Here is an 11,594-nt window from a genome sequence, read left to right on the forward strand (position 1 = left end):
GAAGCAGATTGCTCACCCCTTTCAGAACACTCCACGATCGCAGGGGAAAACTCCGCCAAGGAGGGATCCCCAACCAGAAATCCTCACCCAGTGGCTGTCAGCTCTTCTATGGGGTCTAAGAGGAGTGCAGCCAGGCTCAAACCCTTCCTGCTGCACAGCTGCATCGCCTTCAGCTCTGCTGCCAGTGCTGAGCGGTCCTTTCCCAGGTGATCCATGAGAGGGTCAGGCTGGGACTCAGCAGTTCCCATGCAGGCAGCGATGCTATGGGGCAGTGACAATATTGGGCAACGTTATGGGGTAGAGACACAATGGAGTGGTGCAGCTACGGGGCAGTGCACCTACGGGGCAGTGAGGCTTTGGGGCGGTGCTGCTATGGGGCAGTGAGGCTTTGGGGCGGTGCTGCTATGGGGCGGTGCTGCTATGGGGCAGTGAGGCTTTGGGGCGGTGCTGCTATGGGGCAGTGTTGCTATGGGGCAGTGAGGCTTTGAGGCGGTGCTGCTATGGGGCGGTGCTGCTATGGGGCGGTGAGGCTTTGGGGCGGTGAGGCTTTGGGGCGGTGAGGCTGTGGGGCGGTGCTGCTATGGGGCGGTGCTGCTATGGGGCGGCTGTCACAGTGGGAAAGAACAGCACGGTGGAAAGGCGATACAGGAGAGGAATGGCAAAGGGACAAACAGGAAAGGAACGCTCAGCGGTCTGCGAACATCTCGGCTCACGGGGAGATACCCCCCCAGGGAGGGATCTCCACGCACAGAGCCTTCCCAGCCGCTCTCAGCCCTTCCATGAGGTCTCAGAGCAGTGCGGGCAGGCTCCGCCCCTCCCGCTCACACCGCTGCACCGCCTCCAGCTGTGCCGCCAGGGCTGCCCGCTCCTTTCCCAGGTGCTCCATCGCTGGGTCAAGCCGGGACTCGGCAGCTCCCATTGGGGCACGAAGAGGCCGAGGCGGCCGACGGCAAACGGCGACCGTCCCGCGGGAACCGCGAGACACGGGAGAGGATCTCAGCCGTCGGCCGGGCGGCGCTTCGCCCACGGGGACAGCGGGCAGCAACCGCGGGAAACGCGGCCCGGTGCGTCCGCAGGCCGTGAAGCAGCGCAGGAAGCGCAGGGACACGGCGGGGAACGAGCCCGGCGCTCCGCTGTGGGACGCCTTCACGGCCCGCCGCGGCGCCCGGTGATGACATCACATCCGGCCTGGAGCGGAAGCGCAGTGTGGACGGGCGTGGAAGGGGAGGGGGCTGATGGAGAAAGAATGGCGGTGCTTCCGTGCCTGGGGCAGCGCTCCCGTCCCGTCCCGTCCCGTCCCGTCCCGTCCCGTCCCACAACGCTGCGGGAAGCGATGGCAGCAGCTGCAATAGAGCACGCTTTGCTTACTGCAAACTCCGCGTCTTTACGATGGGCAGCGGCTTGGCAGGATGGGCAGAGAAAGAAATCGAAGGAGTCCCGAAGGCGTGTGACTCCCTGAAGGTATTGGCCAGTGCAGATCCCGGGAAGGTTGTGGCTGTGCAGAGGCCTCTTCTGCACGGAGGCACTGGGTGAGCTGCCAGCAGCTTCCGTTGCTGCCCAGCTAAGCGTACCCGAAGTCATGGGCTGTACCTGAAGGGGGCCTCCAGGAAAGCTGGGATGGGGCTGTTTTGTAAGGGCGTGGAGCGACAGGAGGAGGGGAAATGGCTTTAGAGTGGAAGAGGGTGGATTTAGACAGTGGAGCAGGTTGTGGATGCCCCCGCCCTGTGAGCAGCCTGCTGTGGTGGGAGGTGTCCCTGCCTCCAGCCGGGGATGGAAGTGAATGGTCTGAAAGGTCCCTTCCAACCCAAACCATTCTATGGTTCTTTGTAAACTGCAGGGAATTGCAGAGGAGAATGGCTTTAAGAAGCCAATAGCACTAGAGATGCAGCGTGCAGTTCAGAGAGCACCTCTGTGCAGTGAGGTCAGAGCGTGCCTGAAACAATACGGCCCGGACAGAGAGTGGCTCAGAATGATGACAGAATCATAGAGGCACAGGGCTGGAAAGGACCTACAGGATCATCCCATCCAACTGTCCTCCAATCACCATCACCACCGCTGAGCTCCTCAGCCTCATCTCGTAGCACCTCATCCACAATGTCAGTGGTTTATGGGCTGGTTCGGCCCGGTTCCGTGAGTAGCGGGGCAGAGGGACCCGCGGATCGCCACCCCAGAAAAGGGGAACAGGGAAAAGGATAGCGAGATGGGCCCAAAAACAACACGGCAGCAACGATCTGAGCAGAAACAAAGTAATTGACTAGAAAGGACATCGGGCTGCAAGATAATACACTGTAATACAACAGCAGCACTGGCACAAGGTTGGTGGTGATGAGATCTCTCATTGTGGGTGCACCTTTTGCTTCCAGAGGACGTAGTGGTCAGCTCTGCTGCAGACCCAGTGCTTGTGTAGGTGGCACAGGGATGAGCTGATCCTGTCCCCGTTCAGGTACGCACATCGGCCTCCACCTCGCAGCTCAAACCTGTGCCCAAGAGGGAGGAGAATGGCAAAGGCACCCCGATGCGCCGAGAAAAGCTGGGGCTGCCTCTTCTGGGGAAGGAAGGGCAGAAAGGGCTCATGGTGGAGCACCAAGCCTGAGCCTGGCGGACCACGGTAAACCACGGCTGTGGCACCAGGAGAAGGTCCCCATCCCAAAGAGAGCCCGTGGAAAAACGTGGCCTGGACAGCTGGACGGACAGACTGACCAGTTGGTGAAGGCTGTGCCATCGCTCCACGTCCACTGGGTGTCCTCTTCTTCCCTGTGCAGCCCGATCCAACAGATTGCCGGGCCCTGGAAGCGCATCATGAAATCCTTTAAAGGAAGAGAGTGTTGAATGTCAGGAGGTTTTAACATCTGTCCCACTCACATCTCAGGCTCCAGCAGGCTGCAAGGTGCTGCCTTCTGCTGCATGGAAGAAGCTTGTTTGTGCTCCCATGGCACAAGAGCTGCCCCCGGAGGTGCACATCTCAGGATGTCCCCCAGATGGATGCGGGAGGGGTTAGGGGCAGTAATGTGCCGCTGTCCCTCCCCAGCCTGGTGCCTTCCCCAGAGCTTTGGGCTCGTGTCCCCATCTCACCATCTCCTCCGCACTGCCTATGGTGGCCAGGGAAGCTCCGTGGGCATTGCAGTGCTCCCTGCTGCTGTTCCAATCATTCTCCTCCTTCGAAAAATAATAGCATTTCCCCTGGAATCCGACCCAGGCGTTGGGGCACACGTGGGCAAAGTCTGGGAAAGGTGGCACAGGGACCTGCCGACATGCTGAAATGAGAAATTAGACAAATGTGAGGCAAAGGACAGGAAATGTGAATTTCTCTCACCTCCCTCCAACAGAGGTGGGGGATGGACTGCACTGTGTTGTGCTGCAGCCCCGGGTGCGGTTGCAGAGGTTAGGAAGGTTGAGCAGAGCGTGGTGTAGGGCACTGAATGGCTGCCCCACAGCACGTGGGAGCAGGGCTGTGCTTGGGGAGCGCATCCATGTGCTGGAAACCCCAATTCCCTGCTCTGTACCCAAACCTGAAACATCCTCTCACCATGGGGACACTTCTTGGCACTCACCGGTCGATATCACCACCAGCACGAGGCTGAGGGTTCCCAGTGCTGCACATGAAGCAATGAGCTGCACACGGGATCTCCTCCTTCCTGTCACATGGCACCAGGAACCTGGGAAGCAGCGAGCGGGTGGGGGCACATCCTTCTACTCCTGTTCCCCCCCATGCTCTCCTTCCTGCTCAGTCCCCACCATTACCCCATTGCTGTCCTCCACTCTGCCCAAGGGGCTGCAGTGCTGCTTTGGGCTCTGAAAATGTTTCTTGTTGGTCTCCTTCTCCCATAGCGGGTGTGGAAGTATTGGACTCCAGCAGCAATATCTGCACATCCTCTTCTGGGAGCTGGGGGTCAGAACTGGAGGGCAGATGTTGGTAGAAGTGGTTTTCCTCTTTATGTTTCCCTTTTTTCCACCCATTCCACTCTTTTGCTCTCCATCCCCAGCCTTACCCTGTTGGGATCCTTCTCCTCTGGTGTGCTGGGGGTTCTGGTGCTGCTTTGTGCTCTGAGGAATGGTTCAGTCGTTCTCCCTCTGCAGGCGTGGAAACCTTGTGCTTCAGTACAGGTATTTGCACAGATTGCTGTGGGGTGGACAGTTAGGATGGGGGGGATAGAAGGAAGGACTGAAGGAGGGGCTCGGGAGGATTAGAAAGGTGGGAGAAAAAGGAGAGAGAACGGGGAGAGGAAAGTGGAAGGAAGGAAAGATGGAGGAGCAAGAGAAGCAGGAAGGAGTTCAGTGCAGTTTGACATGTGAAGACGTGAGAAGCCAAAGGCGGTGTTGGTACCATTCAGCTGAGCAGTGTGTGCAGGCAGAGGATCTGTGTGGGGAAGCCAAACCACGCTGACATAACGGTCCTGTGGTTATGCTACATCTTTCAAAGTTCCCTTTGTTTGGTTCACACAGTTGGTGGGAGGTCCTTCGCAGTACAGAGCCCAACCCACACAGCTGTGCTTGGCTCTGAGCCATCATGGGGGGAAAGGAGAACCCGCACCTGTTGGTTATACCCAAGGAATTGATCCAGACACTATCTCTGATCAAAGCGGGCTTTATTCACCGTTTCAATGTCAGCTGTTCTACAAGCAGCAGCACACACAGAAAGCAGCGTTAGGTCTTTTATGCCCAGCACCACGGTGAAGCCCTTTGCTCCCTGGGCTCTCCTCGCCCACCTTGGAGCTCGGGCTGATGTTTGCAGCTTTGTGAGAAACACGCTCCAGGTCTACAATTTCGAATCAGGCCGAGATCTCTGTGAAGAGCAGTTTGTCCATGATTGCAACAACGGGCGCACGCCCCCTACTGCCAAGGCAGAAATTGCGCTCCTGATCAGTGCAATCCACTCCGTTTTCTCCCCTGGGTCCAACACAGGCAAAGCCTCTCCTGGCACTCATTGGTTGAGCATCTCAGGCTCACAATGGTCCGAAGCTGTTGCTCCATTATGTTTCCATACAACGTCTGTTAGCAACCCATTGTCTTTGGGTATATTCTTTACCTTTTAAGGAGATAGGAGGCAATATTTTCAACAATCGACACACTTGTTCTGTCTTGTGCTAGGCTCTCCCCTACCCTATAGAGTTTCCTTACCTGGTGCCTATGCCAATTCTACCCAGGAGGGAATGCCCCAGTCTCAACTTTACTCTGTTCAGCAGCATTCTCTGTGAAAAGCAACTTCACCTACACTACCTACAGAAATACTGGAAATTTCCACTGCAAAAACACAACCTACCTCTCACACATGGCTGACCGGGTCCTTTCTCCAGGTGATCTGTCAGTGGGTCAGGCCAGGACTCAGCAGTTCCCATACAAGCAGCGATGCCATGGGGCAGCTGTGCCACGACCTGTCTGGGGAGGCAAAAATATTCCACAGCGCTGCAGGAAGAGGGGGAGCAGCTGTGGTTTTCTAAGTTCTCTCCTCCTATTCAGCCATGGTTCTGCCCACAATGGCGGTTGGTGCACTCACTGTGGGGGGCCTTTGCAGTACACAGCCATACCCACACAGCCAAGCTTGGCTATGAGCCATCAGCTGAAAATGAGAACCTGCACCCGTTGGTGATACCCAAGCAATGTATCAGGATGGTATCTCTGATCAAAGCAGGTTTTAGTCCCACTGCAATGTCGGCTGTCCCGCATGCAGCAGCACACACAGAAAGCAGTGTTACATCTTTTATGCCCTGTTACCCAATGTTGATTTCTTCCTCCCATGGTTCCTCATTGGCTGAGTGCTTCAGGTTCACAAATCTTCCTGTCGCTAAGCTGAACGCATCCATACCTGCTGTGCACAAGTCGTTGCTATCTGAACATGGATACTGCTCATTGTTTTGCTTCTCCTCCATCAATTCCCTATCACTCAGGGCTTGTCTGTCCAGCACCAGCAATTAGCAGTCTTCCAACATAACGAGCCCATTGATATCCCTGTCACAGTGTTTGGGAGTGGGATGTGCAACCTGTCTGTACCTCCAGGCTCAGAGCTATTCCAGACGGCTGCACAGAGCAGAGCTGCAGTCTCTGTACCAATAAATGACCCCATCCACCTCATCTCGGTGACCATCAATTACTGCACCTTTTTGCTGAGCGTGCACAGACTGTCAGAGAGCCCTGGTGAAGGGAAAAGACCCCTCTGGAAAGAACTATGAGTAAAATATTTATGCTGTTGGTTGTACTGCAGAAACAGCATCCCATTCCCACAGTACCAAAGTGCCCCGCAATTCCGCATTGGCAGAAGAAGAGGATAAAAGAAGGGCCCCCCAGTCGAGAGAATGCAGCATATGTAGGTTCTGCCCGCGCCCCTTTCCTCAACAAACCATCCGTTTGGCTTTCGTCACTCTCTCCAACCACTGATTGTCGTTATCGTTTAATTACTTCTGAGCCTTCCGCTGTGATTGCAGACACGCTTGGGAAGTGGGCACTGCTTCCAAAGCCCCGAGGATTCTCACAGAGCAACACAGCTCATTTCTTAGGAGGCTGGATTATAAATGCAAATACTCTCTGGCCACAGGAGCCAGGCAATGGGAACCTGGCAGCATACGACACTCGGAAATGCCTACTGATTGGGTGCAGATGGCTTTCCAAGGCTGTGTTTCTGCATTGGATATGGAAAAGGGGGACCTGGCCTGAAGAAGCGGAGCACCATGTCTGTATTCTGCAACTTGTCCTTAGAAACAGCTGGTGTGAAAAGGTAGAAATACCACAGATGTGAGTGGCATGCTTTGGAAATGGAGTTGCTGAATGCTGGGATTAATTCTCACTTGCACTTTTTAAAGGTTGCGAATAGTGTGGGTATTATTATGGGCTGGGAAGGATGCTGTAAGGCTGCTGTGTTACGATAAGAGAGCCTCAGCAGAAGAAAAGCAGAGATAACAAGCATGAGAGAAGCCAAGGCCTGCACACAGGGCGGGGGTGTTCTCACTGTGTGGGAGGGAACGGATGGCTGCCCAGAGGGTCCTCCGTGTCGCTGTAGTACCTTCTTGGCTACCAAGAGAAGCCTGCGGGCCACCATGAGGGGGCTGTGAGGTACCACGGAGCCTCCCCTCGGTCTCCTCCTGTCTGGGCAGAACAACCCACAGAGCTGAGGTGCTGCTCGTAGCCGCTGCCCTCGGGATCATTCCCTGTTGGGTGGGGATCAATGGTGATCCCTCCCACCCTTGGGGTCTCGGTGCCTCTCTGCACCCAACCTATCCTTGCTGGGAGGAGCGTTCCGTGCCCCCCACACCGGTGGTGCTCCCATCGTGGCCCTCGACCGCGCTCTGGCGGACGGCTCCTTCCCTTCTTTCCGGGGTCGCCCCACGGAACCCTCGTCCCCTCCCGTCCTCCGAGCTTTCGCTGTCACTTTTGACAACCCTCGCGAGCGAGATCTGCCTGGCGCCCGGTGACGTCGCCCGCGCTCACGGACTCCATTGGCGGGTAGAGGGGGAGGCACCAATAAGGACGCGAAGCGGTTCCTGGGGTATCCGCGGAGCGTAACGGTGCGATGGGTCCGAGCCAGGTGGTGCTGGGGCTGCTGCTTGGAGCCCTGGGCATGGCGGCGTGCTGTGAGTACTGCAGGACCGGGCTGCCCCCGGCACCGGGACCCGCGGCTCCTCGCTCCCCGACGCCGGGGCTGCGTCCGCGGGACCCCCACCCGCGGCTCACGGCTCCGACGCCGTCTGTCCCCGCAGGGTCGCACTCCCTGCGCTACTTCCTGACCGGGATGACGGATCCCGTTCCCGGGATGCCGCAGTTCGTGATCGTCGGGTATGTGGACGGCGACCTGTTTGGTAAGTACGACAGTAAGAGCAGGAGTGCACAGCCCATCGTGGAGAAGCTGCCGCAGGAGGACCAGGAGCACTGGGACACGGAGACCCAGAAGGCCCGGGACGGCGAGCTGGATTTCTGCGGGTTCCTGGGCAGGCTGCCGGAACAGTACAACAAAAGTGGAGGTGAGTGTGGGGGAAGCTGCAGCGCGATGCGTCTGGGACAGGAGCTCTGTGTGCCGAGGGTGTCCGCCAGCCCCACTGAGGTCTGGCTGTGCCCCACGCCCAGCTGGGCTGGGCCGTCCATGTGTGGTGGCACTGTCCCTGGGCTGCCCTGCTCCTGCGCCCACCCACCCCACCCCAGCCCCATGGCACTCACGGTGCCCCACAGCCCAAGAAGCCCCTCACCTATCACCCTGACTGTGCCTCAGGGTCTCACACACTGCAGATGATGTTTGGCTGTGACATCCTGGAGGACGGCAGCATCCGAGGGTACGATCAGTATGCATTTGATGGGAGGGACTTCATTGCCTTTGATATGGACACGATGACGTTCACCGCGGCGGATCCGGTGGCAGAAATCACCAAGAGGAGATGGGAGACAGAAGGGACGTATGCTGAGAGATGGAAGCATGAGCTGGGGACTGTCTGCGTTCAGAACTTGAGGAGATACCTGGAGCATGGGAAGGCGGCAGTGAAAAGGAGAGGTGAGAATGGGAGGGGACGTGGGGCTGGGCTGGGTGTGGGGCAGGGGCTCAGTGTGGGGTGCTCAGCCCGGCCCACAACATCACCCACCTGCAGTGCAGCCCGAGGTGCGAGTGTGGGGGAAGGAGGCCGACGGGATCCTGACCTTGTCCTGCCACGCTCACGGCTTCTACCCGCGGCGCATCGCCATCAGCTGGATGAAGGACGGCATGGTCCAGGACCAGGAGACCCGCTGGGGGGGCATCGTGCCCAACAGCGATGGCACTTACCACCTTCGGCTGCCATTGATGTGCTGCCGGAGGATGGGGACAAGTACCGGTGCCGCGTGGAGCACGCCAGCCTGCCCCAGCCTGGCCTCTTCTCATGGGGTAAGCTGGCAGCGTGGGATGTGTGGGTTGGGATTTGGGGGCCGCCCCTTCCTTTCCTGACAACGGTGCTCTCCCCCAGAGCCGCAGCCCAACCTAATCCCCATTGTGGCCGGGCTGGTCGTCGCCATCGTGGTGTCATCGCTGCTTTGTTGCATTGGTGGTGTGGAAGAGCAAGTCAGGTAAAGGCAGAGAGCTGGGGGGAGAAAGCAGGAACTGCAGGTGGGGCCTGGACCCCCTTGGGAATGCCCATGGTCTGACATGAGCCCAATGCTGACACTTTTTTCTGTCTGCAGGGAAGGAGAAGAAGGTTTATGAAGCAGCGCAGGTGAGTGCCAAGGGCAGAACTGTCCCCTGCCAGTGCTTGGGGTCAGGGCACTCTGGGGCCCCTCGTTGCTTTTGGGGTCACAGTGGTGATAGTGGCATGATGCTCCATGCCCCACAGCGAGCACAGAGCCAGGGCTCACTGCTCTCCCTCCCTTGCAGGCCACGACGGGGAATCCAGCAGCTCGGCCACAGGTACAGTGTGGAACTGGGGCTCAGGAGGGGTCCCTGTGGTTGGAGCGATCCCACTTCCCTGCACTCCCCCATTGGACCCACATCCGGGGCAATACTGGGCCCAGCCCTCCCTGCTGAACCCCCAGGGTGGTAAGTCAGGATGGGGATGTGGCCCCACGTGACACCATCTCTTCTCACCCCCACAGGAAGTGAACCTTCCATCTGAGTGCTGTGCTGCTTCAGCCAGCCCTGCATGCACGTGTTTGGAGTTTGTGGGTGTGTGTATCTCCATTTGCTCGACTCCTGCATCTCCTCGGGCTGACGCAGTGTGTGCTCCCCTGCTCACACACTGTTTCCAACAGTTAGCACATGGGTTTCTGCCCTGTGCTAGGCTCTCTCCTACCATTTAGGATTATCTTACCTGGTGCCTGTGCCAATTGTACCCAGGTCAGAACGCCCCGGTCTCAACTTTGTTTCAGCAGCTTTCTTTGTGAAAAGCAGCTCTCAGCGCTGTGCTCATTGTAGTCAGCCATTAGCTTCAAACCTGTTGGGCAGCTCATGCTTGGATGGGTGCTGCTGACCAGGCTTTGAGCCAAGCTGGCATGGTTTTGTAATTTTGCCATTGGTATTCCACATCATAGCATCATGGACAGCCCGGTAATTACAGGGTTAATAGTCCGGTTCTGTGTACTGACAACCTTCCAGATACCTGCTTCTCGAAAGAGAAGAAGAACTGCGTATCCCAGAGGACCTCACGGTCAGACGGGAAGATACGGCACTGAAATCACAGGTTATGAGTTGCGTGATCAGGCTCACACTCTCTCTCTGGCAGCCACGCAGAGTGCTGGGTGTGCTTCCGAGCTGTGCGCTTCATTCAAGCAGACCTTTCGGTTTTTGAAACTTTCTCTTATTTTATCTTTTTTTAAACCCGTACTTTCAATTTGATTGTATTATATTGTGTTATCTGCATTCCAATATCACGGTTAGTAAAATAGTTTTTCACCTTAGATTGTGGCCACTGCTCTGTTCTTTTTCCCTCTCTGAGCCCAGCTCCCATTCCCCCGTCCCCTTTCCCTTCCCATTTTTGGGTGCCAGGGGGCCACCGGCCCACGGCCTCCCTGTCACGGCATAGACTGATCTAGATTGAGCTAGATAACTCCGTGACAGCTTTTGTGGAGAATGCGGGCAATCTGAAGCTTTTAACGCTAACAGAGAAAAGAAAGGATTTCTTTAAGCTGGAGACTGCCAGACTGCAAGGCAGTGCTAGTGTGACCTTTCATAGATTGAGATTATAGTCTGGGCAGTCTGCCGAACTCCGGACACTGTCCCAGTATTATTGTTGTTGTTGTTTTTTTCCCCCCCATTTTAGCAGCTACCAGCTATGAGTCTGCTCTTTATTGCAGGAGCGTTGTATAAGGGATGAAGGACAATCATGATCTTGGGAAATTATTGGCCTATAATTAACATCATGATTTCGTGCTGTGGAATTGTGTTCATGTATAACCAAATAAGGGCCTGATGGAGAAACACCTGCCTGGTACCATTATGCAATGTGGTATCATTTTAAGTTTGACACTTTCAAACCAGTTTCCAGCCTTCCTTCTCAGTTGCCACACGTTTTTTCAACTGCCGAGCTGGAGCTCATACTCTTGTGCACGTTATCGATCTCCTTGAATGTTTTCTTCTCCATTTGTGTTATGTGGAAGAAGTCTCCTCCATAACCAGAGAATGCTGACTGGCAGGGAATATGGAGAGGTTTAGGAGAAAACTTAGAAGCGTGGGACCCGCAATGTCATGGCACTCCACTCTTGGACACCTGTGGGATCCCAGGAAACGAAGCCAGTATTTGAGTCAGGGATGGTGTGGCTCAGATAGATCGAAGGAGGTACGGCTTATTTGGGCTTGGCTTGTGCTTACCGTGCTCTATGTAATACTCTTCTGGAGAGAGAGAGTTTCCAAGCAGAGGTTGAAGCACAAGGGAGGAATCTGAAGTCGAATCTGATCAGTCACAGGAGACACCAGTAGCAGTGTCAGCTGCCCCTGTGGAAGGCAAGAAAAGGAAGTGGGTGTCCACGCGTCTGGAATGGAAAAAAGAAGCAGCAGCAGCGGAGGAGGAGGTAGAGGAAGATCCAGGCCAGGGGGCCTCCTCAGAGCCACAAAAGGCAAAAGCAAAAACCAAGAGACACGGAGAGGCGAGTGATGAAGAGGAAGTCTCTATTTCTGTTTGCCGACCTCTGAAGATGACTGAAATCCAAGGCTCAAG

General features: G+C 56.3%; 1 protein-coding gene and 2 pseudogenes across 6 annotated transcripts in view; 2 read left to right on the forward strand and 1 right to left on the reverse strand.

Moving 5' to 3' along the window:
• Nucleotides 1-11,594, forward strand: part of LOC124417250 — a 45,822-nt pseudogene that overhangs the window by 31,284 nt on the left and 2,944 nt on the right.
• The window catches only part of LOC124417247 (C-type lectin domain family 2 member I-like), a 21,076-nt gene continuing 11,408 nt past the window's right edge, over nt 1,927-11,594 (reverse strand). Inside the window, exons 1-7 of one of the 6 annotated variants that reach the window (XM_046901579.1) lie at nt 5,261-5,384; nt 3,990-4,071; nt 3,742-3,896; nt 3,552-3,656; nt 3,073-3,254; nt 2,701-2,807; nt 1,927-2,477 (exon numbers count right to left, since the gene is read on the reverse strand). In XM_046901579.1, coding sequence (XP_046757535.1) covers nt 2,336-2,477; nt 2,701-2,807; nt 3,073-3,254; nt 3,552-3,656; nt 3,742-3,896; nt 3,990-4,071; nt 5,261-5,336 — 849 coding nt within the window. In that variant the 5' untranslated portion in view covers nt 5,337-5,384 and the 3' untranslated portion in view covers nt 1,927-2,335. Of the gene's footprint in view, nt 2,478-2,700; nt 2,808-3,072; nt 3,255-3,551; nt 3,657-3,741; nt 4,121-4,324; nt 5,385-11,594 lie in introns of those variants that run through there. The other 5 variants (XM_046901582.1, XM_046901580.1, XM_046901583.1 and 2 more) reach the window with 5 other exon arrangements.
• On the forward strand, nt 7,484-10,311 carry LOC107050833 (annotated as a pseudogene).

The sequence above is a fragment of the Gallus gallus genome, chromosome 16, assembly GCF_016699485.2.
Source record: "Gallus gallus isolate bGalGal1 chromosome 16, bGalGal1.mat.broiler.GRCg7b, whole genome shotgun sequence".
NCBI classification, from domain to species: Eukaryota; Metazoa; Chordata; class Aves; order Galliformes; family Phasianidae; genus Gallus; species Gallus gallus.